This window comes from Rhinolophus sinicus, chromosome 3 (assembly GCF_057876585.1).
Source record: "Rhinolophus sinicus isolate RSI-liver-muscle chromosome 3, RSI-T2T, whole genome shotgun sequence".
NCBI classification, from domain to species: Eukaryota; Metazoa; Chordata; class Mammalia; order Chiroptera; family Rhinolophidae; genus Rhinolophus; species Rhinolophus sinicus.
The window spans coordinates 101,422,308-101,437,189 of NC_142503.1; the positions used below are offsets into that span (position 1 = coordinate 101,422,308).

The 14,882-nt window shown below is 55.2% G+C and overlaps 1 protein-coding gene across 1 annotated transcript; it reads right to left on the reverse strand.

Moving 5' to 3' along the window:
- Positions 1-6,287: 6,287 nt before the first annotated feature.
- Positions 6,288-9,599, reverse strand: CIMAP1C (ciliary microtubule associated protein 1C). The gene is made up of 4 exons (XM_019750954.3): positions 9,307-9,599; positions 8,394-8,504; positions 7,374-7,484; positions 6,288-6,831 (listed from the first exon to the last, which is right to left on the reverse strand). Exons 1-4 carry the CDS (start codon positions 9,425-9,427, stop codon positions 6,350-6,352), a joined length of 825 nt encoding a protein of 274 aa, XP_019606513.3. The 5' UTR covers positions 9,428-9,599; the 3' UTR covers positions 6,288-6,349.
- Between the last annotated feature and the right edge of the window lie 5,283 nt (positions 9,600-14,882).

Sequence of the window (14,882 nt, forward strand, 5' to 3'; positions counted from 1 at the left end):
TAGAGCTGCAGGGCATCAGTGAGTCCACTTCCTGCTGGAGGAAACCCTGGAGGAGTCCCTGGAGAAAGTGGCTTCCAGGGGAGGCTGCAGAGCTCCACCTGTCTTGCTCTGAGGCCCCATGGGAGCTTCCTGAGCACCACGGGGCTAAGGGGAAGCACCCTGCCCTGGGTGAAAGCCAATCTCAGACCAAGCTTCTGCCCTGGGTGACTTGTGGGTAATTTCCTCCCCTTTCTGCAAAACACAGCCAGAGAAGACCAGACAGCACTCCCTAGAGGTATCTTCCAGCTCTGATCCTTCTGCACTCCCCTTCAGACCCATCACCTGCAGTACCCAAATGTCGCCACTGGGTGGCAGCAGGGAATGAAGCTGGAGTCCCCCTCCTTCCAGCTGCTGATGTGGCTGCTGCTGGCCAGTCCCTCCCCCAACACCGGGTTTCTTTGTTTCCCCCACACCCTCAGCTGACTTTCCAGGGAACCCCAGCTGGGTGACCACCAGCATCCAGACATTTGATCCTTCCCACAGCCCTGCAGAGCAGCCAACATTCTCTCCATTTTTCAGATGAGGACACTGAGGCCCAGAGAAGTCTCCAACCCTCTTTCCCAGCCCCAGCTCCCCAGCAGAGGCTATGTGAAGGGAGGATTGCAGGCAGATAGACGGGCTGGAACCCTGGTGTTCCCCACCCCTGATTGAGTACCACTGGGCAGGTCACCCACCTTCTTTCAGCTTATGGAAGTACCTGGCCCTTGGCAAGCGCTGAACACACGAAGCTTTGTTTCTGGTAGATTTTACAGCCCAAAGGAGCAGACTCTTGTTTATCTTACTCACCTTGGCATCCCCAGAGCTGGAGGCCCTGTCCCTCTTGGGCCTTGCCTGGAACTCCGCGTAAGGGGCTCTCTCCTTGAGTCCTTTCCACCATCCCATGGGTCTCCTCCCTCTGGCAGTCTGGCTTGGTGCCCACACCCACCAGGCCCTGAGGCAGGAGCGCTGCTCACCCAGCTCACCTTTCTCCCATCTCTCAGCTCCCTTTTCTCTGTCCCTGCCTCTCCCTCGGTCCCTCTCTCCTGCTGAGCCCCCACTCTGGACTACACACTATGTTTACAAGACAACGATGACAGTTTTTTATTTCTGTTTTGTCTCCCTTCCTCCCCTGAAGGGAAACATGCTTCCACTCTCCGAGGAAAAATGAAGCTTCAGAAGAGAAAAGCAAACAAAGGACAGTGAGACTGTGGGTGCCCAAGCCACGCCACCACACAGCCCTCCTGTCAGGGCCTCCAAGAACAGCTCTGTCATTTGCAGGGTAATGAAATGCTGATATTTACTCTAGAGGATAAACAGGGTAGAGGGACATGGGAGCAAGAGGCAGAGTAAAAGGAGAAAAAAATGAAAGCCAGAGGGAGGCAGAGAGACTTGGAGGGAGAGGAGCCAGATGGCAGACCATGGACACAGAGGGAGGAGAGAGGAGAAGCCGGAAGGAAGAGGACTCTGGCCCTGGTGAGCTTGGAGACGCAGCTGCAAACCCCCACCAGGAATCTAGGGGCTTGTGCCCTCCAATCAGCTCCCCACACCCACCCCGGACAAGGACAGGAATTGGAGGGCTGGGTGGCAGGACCTCCTACTCTAGTCCACCAGTCCTTGGTGGCCCCTCGATGGGCATCTCTGAGCGCTAGGGCAGCAAGAAGACTTCGACTTATCCTGGTATGCAGGGCCCCACAGCCAAGTGCACCCCATCCAGAGGCAGGACCCCAGGCTGGAGGGCTGGGAGCTACCCAGGGGCTCCTCTGTCCTCAGGGCTGGGAATCACGCCCCAACTGCTTCCTGGTGGCGGGAGGAGGGGGGCATTCTCATGGTTTTTCTACTACCTTCTCCAGGGCACCGGGCGGCGTGAGGGAGCCTGGGTAGACACGGGCATGTAGTAGTGACAGGTGTATATAGTGTATGCTGTGGTGTCTGTGCACGTGCGGTGTGTGTGCTGCATCTGACTTTCCCTGTGAGTATAGTAAACGCATCTGAGTGTGTCTGGTATTGGGGGGTCTGAGTGCAGAGTAAGACGTGGTGTCTGTGCTTGAGCATGCATGTACACACACATGTGAGCATGTGCTATAGGTGTATCTGTCTTGTCCCCATGTACATGTGGGTAAGGGACATGTGTTTGTGCAAAGCCCCTTCCCGTATGTCTGTCTGTGGTGCGTCAATGTGTCCCTGCAGTCAGGTCTCCACTTTGGCTCCTGGCCTAGGGCTGCCATCCCGCAGGTCCTGGGAGCCAGAGTGACAACTGGCCTTCAGGGTCTGTCATGTCTGTCCAGCAACAACAGAATGACAGAGACCAGCCCACTAGCCAGCATCCAGGAGGGCCTTGGTGAGGGTGATCCATTAGGCTCCCTGGAAAGAAGGGGGCAGCTCTGGTGGGCACCTTAGCATACCCTGAGCCTCACCCACCCCCGAGTGTTTACTCAGGGTTGGAGAGAGCTGCTTCTCACCCTCCCAGGAAGCCAGCCTCTGAACTCCTGGAGGGCATGGCTGGGCCTTTACCATCTTTTGGTTCACCCAGTCACAGCCAGAGCCTGGCATAGGGCAGCTCAGCAAAAGTTTGCTAAACGAATAAATGATCTTATCTGTGTGATCACGTGCCAGACTCCAGGCCTAAGTACCTGAGGGAACAGGTTTAAGTCCTATAAGACCAGGGCTTCCAGCCAGGTGGCAGCACTCAGCCAGGCCTGGGAAGTCACGCCCACCCGACCTTCTGCTGGCCATCTATCCAGTGATCGCCACAGGGATGCAAGGCCAAGAGATGGGAACTGCTTTGTCAAAAGGTCCCTCCCAAGCTAAATGACCCCATCATCCTATGCTGAGGTGCAAGGCAAGCCCCGTTCATCTTCCCTGGAGGCTGCGTCCCCTTCTTGGCGGAACCATCTCTTTTTCGGACGTCTTCATCCCCTGAAGACGCATCCTGAACCCTCCAACCTCCTCTCCTTCCCTTGGGAGCACAAACCCACTCCAAGGGTTGGTTCTAACTCTAAGACTAACTGCCAATCGCTACCCAGATAACGTGGAAGCTGAGGTCAAGTTGAGGTCTGTCCCAGACTGAGTCATGGAGGCAAAAACTAAGATTTAGTCCTAATATAAGTCAAGTGTCTCACCCCCAGACTGTATGCCGACCCTGCTCACACACTGAGCCCCGACCCTGCTCACACACTGAGCCCCGACCCTGCCACACACTGAGCCCCGACCCTGCTCACACACTGAGCCCCAACCCTGCTCACACTGAGCCCCGACCCTGCTCACACACTGAACCTCGACCCTGCTCACACACTGACCCGACCCTGCTCACACACTGAGCTCCGACCCTGCTCACACACTGAGCCCCGACCCTGCTCACGCTGAGCCCCGACCCTCCTCACACACTGAGCCCCGAGCCTCCTCACACACTGAGCCCCAACCCTGCTCACACTGAGCCCCGACCCTGCTCACACACTGAACCTCGACCCTGCTCACACACTGACCCGACCCTGCTCACACACTGAGCTCCGACCCTGCTCACACACTGAGCCCCGACCCTGCTCACGCTGAGCCCCGACCCTCCTCACACACTGAGCCCCAACCCTGCTCACACACTGAGCCCCGACCCTGCTCACACACTGAGCCCCGACCCTGCTCACGCTGAGCCCCGACCCTGCTCACACACTGAGCCCTGACCCTGCTCACACACTGAGCCCCGACCCTGCCACACACTGAGCCCCGACCCTGCTCACACACTGAGCCCCAACCCTGCTCACACTGAACCCCGACCCTGCTCACACACTGACCCGACCCTGCTCACACACTGAGCTCCGACCCTGCTCACACACTGAGCCCTGACCCTGCTCACACACTGAGCCCCGACCCTGCTCACGCTGAGCCCCGACCCTCCTCACACACTGAGCCCCGACCCTCCTCACACACTGAGCCCCAACCCTGCTCACACACTGAGCCCCGACCCTGCTCACACACTGAGCCCTGACCCTGCTCACGCTGAGCCCCGACCCTGCTCACACACTGAGCCCCAACCCTGCTCACACACTGAGCCCCAACCCTCCTCACACACTGAGCCCCGACCCTGCTCACACACTGAACCCCGACCCTCCTCACACACTGAGCCCCGACCCTGCCACACACTGAGCCCCGATCCTCCTCACACACTGAACCCCGACCCTCCTCACACACTGAACCCCGACCCTCCTCACACACTAAGCCCTGACCCCGCTCACACTGAGCCCTAACCCCGTTCACATGCTGAACTCCAACCAGGGTCACGCCCTGAACCTAGACCTTTCTTTAGAGACTGGGCATTAATTTGTCATATGGCCAAAGTTATTTCCCTGGTTCTGGGCCAGTTCATTTTTCCACTGGAGGGTCTTCAGAGGGGCTGAGCACTAAATCAGAAAATCCCTATTCAGAGATTGCCCTGCAGCTCCCCTGACCTGGTGACACAGTACAGCATTAGCGACTGCCACCTGCCAGCCCCCACCCCTACCCAACACTTTCAACCCAAGCATTACTAATTTTTGCAGCCTCTGTGATAAACGGCATTGTCAGCAAAATGACATCTTTCTAATCTGCTGCGAGACAGATGGGTCCCCAGCTCACTCACTCCCTCTTGAGCATGCCCAGCCCAGCCTAGCTGGAGAGAGTGGAAGACGGGACACAATACCCCAGACATGGGGGCGGATGGGGAGGGACTTCGGGCCCAGAGTCAGGTATGACCCCAGTGGAGTTTTCTACAAGCCCCTTGTAAAAATACTGGGGTGTGTGTGTGTGTGTGTGTGTGTGTTTATTCCAAAGATATTCTCTGCTGCTTTCTGGCCAAAGTCAGTTCTTCAATTCAATTTTTGTTTTCAATTAAAACATGAATATTTCTCAGATTTGAAAGGATGAGCCAGCAGACACATCAGAAATGTTCTGAGTGGCCCTTTCTTCCTGCCTCCCTAGGCTCAGTGATGCAGAACATGCCTCTGCCATGGGGACTGAGGACATTCCGCCTCCTCTCCTCCTCCCCCAAGCCTTCCATAGTCCCTGCCCTCCCTCCCACCATTGGCCCCAGGCTGACAGCAGGGATAGAAGTCCTCTCACCTCCTGTGGCCAGAGGAGCTGGGAGAGGGGCCAGTCCCAAGAGTGGATGCAAGTCGGAATGGGGGACCCGGATGCCAAGATTTAAGGAGGACAAATGCCAGCCCCAGAGACCCCAACCTCCCCAGAGACTGGCAAAAATGCTGGCACCTGTCGGCCCAAAAACAGCCAAGTCGGAACTGGTGGGTGGGTGGGCAAGACTGGACTCAACAGTGAGGCAACACTGCCCCCTCCTGGCTAGTGTGTGGCTCCTCTTCCAACCGGCACTGCAGGACTAAGCTGTGCAGGCTGGGGACATACAAGTGACACGCCAAAGACAGCATGTGACAAGCAGAGCCTCCCTCCAGCAGCCTGCTTGGCCCCTTCACCTCCTCCCTAGGCTGACTGTACTTTCCAGGCTCTGTCCATTCTGCCAAACCTCTCTCTCCGACCAAAGAATTCTGAAAACACTGCGTTTTGTCTAGCCTCACGGCACTAAGGACAAAGCCTGAGTCCACTCCAAGCTGCCCACCATCTGGTCCCCTTACCAGCCAGCCTTCTGCAGCCCAGGCTCCTGCCCTCTGAGCCTCCCAGCTCCCTGCCCTGTGCCCTTTGTTCCCACCTGCCTGTCTTTGCCCTTACCTTTACCTCTGTCAGGAATACCCTTCCTTCTACACACTGTCTCTGCTTGTCCTCCTGGGCCCCCCCCCCCCAGGAAATATCCTCTCTCCCCACCCCCAGCCAGAATGACCCCTGCCTCCTCTGCCTGCACCCACTCGTCCTGCTCCTCTCTGGGTCCTGAGCACTGTCAGGGCTCAGACGCACGCAGTTTGGGAGCTAGAGGGGACTTGGACCTCTTTCAGGCCTCCCCTCACTCCCAGAGCTGCTCTGGGCAGAAGCTGCACAGGACCACACAGCACATTAATGGTAGAGTTAGGCCTAGAACTCAGCTCTCTGGAGTCTCTGCCTAGGACTCTGGAGGGCATGTGGCTGCCTCCCCTGGTGAGTCAGAACAGAACTTCTCCTAGACAGCTCCCTACACTGCCTCCTAGGACCCCCATCCCTCACCCAGGCAAGGCCCAAAGGAAGCAGTCATGAATGTTTGCAAATGAATAAATAAATACAAATATTTATCTAATGCCTTCTGTGTGCTGGACACTGCAGGTACCAGCTCTGCCACTCTAAACCGTGGCAAGCTGCTCGATTAGGTATAGAAAATAATCCTTGGGATGGGGGGGCGGGCTGAGTGAGTACACCAGGAGGGGCCTCAGTCGCGCACATCGATGACCAGTGGGCACAGGTGAGGAGAGTGCTTGATGCCCATGGTGAAAGCCGGTGTACGGGGCTTATGCACCGTGACGTGCTGGACATCATGGGCACCGGGGCCCGGCTGAGGGGTGTGGTCCATCGGGTAGGCGAAGCGCTTGGCCATGCTGTGGATGGGGCTGCGCTTCTGGTAGACGGATGGCTCTGGTCGTGCATGCGTGGCTGGCCCAGGGCCTCCTGCCACACTGTCCTGGTAGAACCAGTTCTTGTCTGCAGGTGCCAAACTGTAGCAAGGAGCAGCTCGGGTGACAGGGATGTTGGGTCCCAGCAAGAGTGGCAGCTTGTACTGGTTGGGGGCCGGGTTGGGGTCCATCACTCTGTATGGGCAGCGGTAACCAAAAGTGTACTGGGGAGCCCTACGTTCCCCAGGAGTGTGGGTCTTCTCCAAGTAGTAGTGGCAGGAGGATGGAGTGGAGCTCAGGCCTGAAAGTGGTGAAGGTGGGGGGCTGAGGCCTTGGTTAGCCTGACTGGACATCACTAGAGCCTACTTCCAGCAGGGACACATCCACCCCTGCACGGGGCTATGGGCAAGGGAGGGACTTAGGCCACCCTGACATCAGGATGTGACACTGTTGTCACAATATAAGAACCACAAGTGCCATGAGAACACCACCCTTGGACTGTCAGTGTTCTCACGTTGTCCTTGTGATATAGCACTGAGAAAGCATCCTGAAAGCATCAGAGCCCATGAGCCCATTAGCATGACAATGTGGTAGCTGTGACATGAGCCCCATTTTTATCATAATACCCCCAACAAACATGCATAACATTGACTTCAAGGCATTAAGTGTAGTGATACAGACATGGTGACATTGGTGTCTTGATGTGACATTGCAGGGAGATGCCAGCATCCACAGACACACCTGGTGTGGGGAACCATGACCCTTTGCCCTTGCTCAGGTCCTAAGGGTGGATCCCCATGCCCCAACCCCCCAACCCGCACCTCCCTCCCCGTCCCATCTTACGCAGGTTAGAGATGCGTTCCTCCATGGGGACCTGAGGGCAGCTGGACATTCCAAACCGAGTTATTTTAGGATCCAAGAAATAGCAAGGTCCAGGGTTACTGTCCGTGACCCCTGCCGGGCAGCCCAGGAGAGGCTCAGTCAGCCCCAGGTGCCTCCCCAGGGCCAGCCTGGCCTGTCTCTAGGCAGATCCCCCTCCCTAAGAGAGGAGCCAAGAGAGCCCTTCTGAGTCCTAGGGCTTTTGGGTGCTATGGGAACTTGCGTTTCCTCATCTGTAAAGGGGCTTTTAACATTCTCAAGAACTTGTTCAGAGGGACAGATAAAATGACAACAGCTGCACAGCAGCTAGCTCAGCTGGTTAGGGATCGGTGCCAAGGGGTAATAATAGGCACGGTGGCTACTGTTGGTATTAAGGGGCCCAGTCCCAGCCAGGAGATTCCCCTGCCGAAGAGGGTGTGTCACCCCCCGGGAGGGGCCTAGCAGGTCCCCTAGACCTTAGACCACCACCCCACCCCACCCCTGGAGCTTTTCCTTTTCCTGACTGTGGACAGTAGTCCCAGCTCTTCTGTAGCCATCTGCTCCCACCTTTCTAGGAGGTTCTAAGTCACCCTCTGTGAAAGGCTTGGGGGCCACCACCCACCACTCTCTCCAATCCCTGGCTATTCCTGCCCAGCTGCTGTGGCAAGTGAATCCATGGCAGCCAGAGCTCAAGGGCCCCAGCCAAAGACCAGACAAAAAGGACACCCTGCTGTGCCAATTGGACAGTGACAGCATCCTTTCAAAACTCCCTCAGGAGGTCCAGTTGGGGGATGCCCACAATCGCCTTCAAAGGGGTAGGCCACTCGGGCATCCCTGCTGGCTTCCTCTGGTCCCAGCGGGCCACCTGGCTGTCCTGTTCAGGGCAGACCGGGTTCCCAGGGGCCTGTGGCTACAGATAACAGCTACTTTCCTCTCACAGCCACCCCAAGCACCCAACAATAATAGCCCCGCCCCCAGGGGAGTGCTGGGCGCTGGGGCACTCACACTTGTCCGAGAGCTGAGTGTGCAGAGTGCTGGCGGGCTCCTGGAACATGGAGCTGTCGTGGCCGAGGTAGCCCGTGCAGGGTGGCCGCAGGTACTTGGCGGGCCCTGGACCTGTGAGGATGGACAGGGCCGCACTCAGCCTGGGCCCACCGTGGCAGAGGCGGCAAGCCCCAAGTACGATGCATCATGAGAACACTGGGGTCGTTGTTCCCACTGATGTCACACTGTCACAAATCCCACCATCAAACTGCTTCCCTGGGTAAAAGGTAGCGTTCCCAGATAAAATGCAATTTCTCTTGGACAGACAATGCATAGTAAGAAAGGCAATAGTTGCAATGAGCTGAAAACTTATTCTGTGCCAAGTAGTATACTAAGCATTTCATGTGTGTTATTTTAGTTAAACCTCCCAACTCTAAGATAGAGACTATCATTTTTTCCCATTTTACAGACGAGAAAATTGAGGCTTAGAAATATCAATTTGCCCAAAGTCACACAAACGGGTAATGTGAAAATTCTGAGACAATTAGCCAACAGAGCCCAAACATTTAATCACATACTAAACCACCTCCCAAATAACAATGTAGTAAAAATTAGGTTGTCTGCTTTCAGTTGAAAGTAAGAAGGAAAAGAGAAAAAGCTAAAGCTGGGATTAAGGCTCCAATAAATCCCTAACCTTTTTCCAAAATTGGCCTCATTTCATGCCCCATGCTGCCTCCCTCCCCCACCCTGAACCCCACTGGAAAATTTCCAGCTGTCTATACAGCCTGCCTGCGAGGTTGAGGTTCTACTCGGAGGCACAGCTATTCTGTAGCTTCAAGGAGAGCCTGCAGGAGGCAGGACTGAGGCAGGACGCCTTCAGCAGCCTTGCAGGGAGAGGAAGGGGCCCAGGCTCAGGGTGGGGTCCTGCTCTCACCTTTGATCGACGCCATGATCACAGGGGTCTGCTTTACCTCCTGCCGTGAGGGCACCTGTGCCTTCTTCTCTAGGTGCTGCCCATAGAACACAGAGTTCCTGGGCCCCTTGGGCAGTTTCATGGCTGGGGCAGAGGGAAGGCCAATAGCAGTTACTGAGACACGTAAGCAGATGCGAGGAGCTGGGCTTGTGTGGGGCCTGCTCCAGGTGCCCCTGCCCAGGCCCCTGTGTCCACTGTCTCCCTGACACCAGAGGTGGTATCAGGCTGGGAAGGAAGGCAGTCCTCAGTCTTGAGCAGCTGAGGCCATCTGGGGTGCAGCCAGCTGCAGGACCCAGCAGGCAGGAGCTGGAGATGACATCACTGCAGAACTTGGACTGTGAGGCCCAACTGTTTATTTCCCTCAGTTGCCGTGGCGCCTGAACTGTGGTGTAGAAATTCTACGCTGGCTGCTTAGTTGTGGAACCCTGAGAACTAGGCCCCACTGCCCCTTACCCCCAACCAAGCTAAATAGCCTGAAGGGTTCCCAGCACCCTGGGGCAGGGAAGGAAAGGGGAGAGATAGAGTGACAGAGCTCTTCACCCCTGATGGGCGCTCTAGGGTTGGGGAAAGGAATGGAAAGAGTGGGTAGGTCATGGGTCAAGGGTTCCTGCAGTCTGCACAAGCCCCTAGGGTGATCCTTTAAACCCCCCACCCACCCAACTGTCCCCCCAGTGTCTGGACATGCTCTCCCTTCTATCAAAGTCTGTTTTTCCTTGGGAATGGATCAAGCGGCTATTTCACACCAAGGTGTAATTGCCTGATAGCTTCCCAGACCCCTGCCCAAAAGCACAGTATCTTTTGAGACCCATGTCTAGCTCGAGGAACACTTGCCTGCTGCTGCATTTCAGGCGGGGAATGGGGAGCAAATAAAGGAGCATGGAGGGCTGGTGCTGTGGTCTTAAAAAACCACTTCCTGTGCCTGTGGTCAGGAGCACCCCAGGGTGGGGGTGGTGTGAAAGGAAACACTGAGTGTCAGGGAAGGTACCCAGCTCCCATAAGACTGGTGGATGAGGCCCAGGGCTGAGGAAATGCTGGAGACCTCTTCACCCCTAAAACTTCAGGAGGTTTGGGGGCCCCGGGGCCTTCTTACTTCTACCAGTTCATAGTTCAGACAAGACTTGATTAGAAGCAGGTAAAACGAGTTTCCACCTTGGAGAGATGACAGCTGGCTTTAGAGAGGGTGTCCGCTACAGCCCCAGTACACAGATAAGGAAACTGAGGCCCAGAAAGTGGAAGGACTTGCCCAAAGACTCCGATCACATCATAGAGAGCTAGAACCAGGACACAAACTCCAGGGCTCTCTTTGTCTCATAGCCTCTGATCTAATGGAAACCAAAACGGGTTCAGCACTCATTCCAACTGGCAGGCACAGTGAGGGCTCGCAGCAGACCAACCAGACGTTCCAGAAGCCCCATGTGGGACTAAAAGGCTCAGAAGAGATGGCAGGAAACCTCCCCGTACCCCTCGCATCACCTGTGGGGCAGCCAAGCCTCTGATTCCTGGAGAGGGGAGGCCGGGCAAGGAGGGGTAGCCCAGCCTCAGATGGCCTGGGGCCATGGGCAGTGCAGCCTCCTCACCCCCTCCTCGTCAGCTTTTCCTGGAGGAAGCTGTGGGCCTGCTTGCCCCAGCCCTGGTGGTCCCCTCATGCTGATAGGGGCCAGATGTGGGGCTGGGACCTACACTTCCTAATCTGGGGGCAGTTTCCTGGTTTCTCAGACCCAGGGAGCCCTCCTGACACTTCCCCGCCTGCACTACCATCCTTGTGCACTGCTCTCTGGGGGAATCAACCATTCTACACCCCAGCAGGTCACAAGCCACCCCGCTTCTGCTCCAAATGCTCCCTTAAGCTTTAACGGAGACCCAGTTCACCCCTGGAGACAGCCCTTGGTCCTCTCCAAAGCTGCTGTTCTCTCTGCCACACCCCCATGCCGCTGAGCCCAAGGTGAAACTGGTCCCTGGTCTCCGGCACCCATCAGGCAGTTTCCCCTCCTGTCAGAAGCACTGCTCTCCAGGGCTCCGCACCCAGAGCCACTCATCATCTCGGGGCTGCCATCTGTCCTGACTTGTACACCTGGTGGCCCTGGCTTGAGGTCTTTTTCCCCACCCCCACCCAGCTCCTGCTATTATCCTGGTCGCTTAGGCCTCCTCAGGGACCTCCCACCAATCCCCTGGCCTCCCAGTTCCCGGTCCAGCTATCTCCAAACCCCTCCCCTCCACTCCCTCTCAGCCACCCTCCCCAGTACATCCCAGCACTGACCATCCATTTCCCTCTGGAATACCAGCCTCTGTCCTTCCGTGTCACTCGCTCTGGTACTCTAGCACAAATTGTCTGCTGTCACTGAGAACCCACCACTGACCCTGCACTTTCTCCCGGTCCTTCAGGCCCCTCCTGCCTTTATTGCCCTCCTGGTCCAGCTTCTTTCCTGGTAAATCACCAGTTTGCCTTGTCCACCTGCATCAGGCAGCTGCGCGCTCATGGCCCCAAACCCTGGACTTGCCTTCATGCTGCCCAACTGCCCACCCCCACTCTGGGTGGCTTGCTCTCCCCTCTCCAGAGACCATTTCAAGCACGGCTCATCCCCCTCGTCATGCCCGGCCGCCTTCCAGCCCCTACTCCACCACCTCCTCAGCTGAGAAGAGAGGTCATCAGAATGGACTCTGACCCAAACCATCCCTGTTTCACCATCAGCACCACCGGCTTCCTGTCACCTGCTCCGAGTTCCCTCTGGGGCTGGGCAGGGCCCACCAAGACTTTCTCCCATGTCCTCTGCCTCCTCAAGGACATTTCACTCTCTGTGAGCCCTCTCAGCTTTAACCCCTCACCTGTCCCCTCCTGACTCACTTCCATACCCTACGTCCTTCCATCTATTATAGACCATCTCCCTGGCCCCTCACACCTCTCTGTCACTGCCTGGATCCCTGTGTCCAATCCACAGACAAACTTCCCCAAAGAGGTGTTTCCCTGTTGTCTGTTCTCACCTTCTTTCACTCTCCACAGGCTGGCCCAGCCCCATCACTCCACCTCCACTATGATCTGCCTGTGGAAGCTGCAGCCACCGGACACTCATCTTCGCCTGACTGGCCTCTCGGTGGCACTGGACCGAAATGACTGGCACTCCCTCCTTGTAGCCCTTCCTCCCGGTTCTAGGATGTTCCGGTATATTCCTCCCGTGTCTCTACTCCCCCCGCACACGCTTTCTTCCTGGGACTTCTGCCTTAACCTCACTTTCAATATTGGCACATGTTTATTAATTGCAAAGGGAAACACCGTAACTTGGCAGGGAGAATCCTGGCAGGCACCAGCTCAACCAAGTGACGTAAGTTCACACCACCCACAGTGGGACAGAGAGGCACACACCCCGAGCGGGAGCGCTGACAGGGACACCACATCCCTTCCGGGGTCTTCCCACCAGGACGTGCAACCCGAGTCTAATTATGAAGAAACCAGGTAAACGCAAATCAAGATTCACTTGACAAAATAACTGCTCTGGGGCGGCCGGTCGGCTCAGCTGCTGAGAGCGCGAGCTCTGAACGGGGCCGCCAGTTCGATGCCCACATGGGCTAGTGAGCTGCGCCCTCCACAACTAGATTGAAGACAATGAGCTGCCGCAGGGGCAGCCAGATGGGATGGCTCAGTTGGTTAGAGCACAAGCTCTCAACAACAAGGTCGCCGGTTCAATTCCCGCATGGGATGGTGGGCTGTGCCCCCTGCAACTAAAGATTGAAAACGGCAACTGGACTTGGAGCTGAGCTGTGCCCTCCACAACTAGATTGAAGGACAAAAACTTGGAGCTGATGGGCCCTGGAGAAACACACTGTTCCCCAATATTCCCCAATAAAATAAAATAAAAACAAAAAAACTAAAATAACTGTTCTGTACTTGCCAGAAATGTAAATGTCTTAAAAGACAAAGAAACACTGAACAACTTTTCCAGATTAATAGAAACTCGAGATAGAACAACTAAATGCAACCCAGGATTTTCCTTTGCTATCAAGGATATTATTGGCGAAATTGGCAAAACCAGGAAAACAAAGTGGCTAGTTAAAAGTATTATACCAATGTTAATTTCCCAATTTTGATCACTGCACTCTGGTTATGAAACAGAAGGTCCTTGTCCCTAGGAAATACATACTGAAATATTTAAGGCTAAAGGAGCATTATGTCTGCGACTTACTCTCAAATGGTTCAGGAAAAGTATATGTACATAGAAAAGAATTTAAAATGTGGTAAAATATTAACATTTGGGAAATCTAGGTGAAGGGTATGTGGGAAACATTTGTAATGGTCTTGCTACTTTTCTGTAAGCCTGAAATTACGTCCAAAAAAAGTTGGTGTGTCAGAGTTCAGTCCTGGGCCTTCCTCTCATTTCCCACCACCCTCCTCTCGCCTGGGCAGTCTCCTCTCCTCTTGTTGCTTCACTCCCATTACCTGTACCCTGACAATTCCCACATATATGCCTCCGGCTCAGACCTTCTCAGGAGTTTTAGACCCACATATCCAACAGGCTGCACAATGCCGCGTGGGTTTCTCACAAGCACCTCAAAATCAGCACACCCAAAGCTTTTCTCATGAGTTGCCCCCATCTCCCGTTTATCTCAATGAATGATGCCACCATCCATCCAAGTGCCCAAGCTGGAAAACTGAGCTTGTCCTAGACAACCCCCTGTCCTCCTCCCCAGGGTGTCTGCCATTACTCTTGTGTTCCCAGCCCCCAGCACAGTGCTTGACATGTGGTAAGTGCTTGAGAAATATTTGTTGAGTAAATGAGTCAATGAGTCAATCCATGGATTGATCAAGGAAACATCATTCCTCCTCAAGGGAGCAGAGTCCTGCTTTCTGAGTCCCACACACATTCTCAGTCTGGCTCACTGGGCCACCATTTACAGTGTGCAGGTTTGTATCAGTTACCTATTGCTGAGTAACAAATTGTCCTCAAAACCTAAGACCATTTCTGTGGGTCAGGATTTAGGAGTGATTTAGCTGGATGGTTCTGGCTCTGGGTCTCTCAAGAAGTGGCAGTCAAAATGTCAGTAGGGGCTGCAGTCATCTGAAACTTTACATTTTCAAGATGGTTCACTCACATGAATGGTGAGTTGGCACTGGCTGTTGGGAAGAGGCCTCAGTTCCTCCCCACATGGGCCTCCACAGGCTGCTAAACTGTCCTTGGGTCATGGTGGCTGGCTTCCCCCAGAGCAAGTAATCAGAAGAGACAAGGCAGGAGCTGTCACATCTTTTATGATCTCGCCTTAGAAGTCACACTCCCTCATTTCTATAATGCCCTATTAACCATGCAGGTCAGCCCTATTCAATGAGTGTGAATGCCAGGCAGTGAGGACCACTGAGGACCATCTTGGAGGCTGGCTACAACAGGTTTTTCACTGCACAAGGACACCCAGCTAAGGGGGCTCAAATTCAAGTTCTACATACCTACTAAGCCCCACACAAACTGAAGACACCCCTGCTACCTTCTCCAGCTGGCTCTTGGTTGTCAGTCTTGCCTCTCCTTCAAGGGACTCCATGGAGTCGGGCAGTAAGC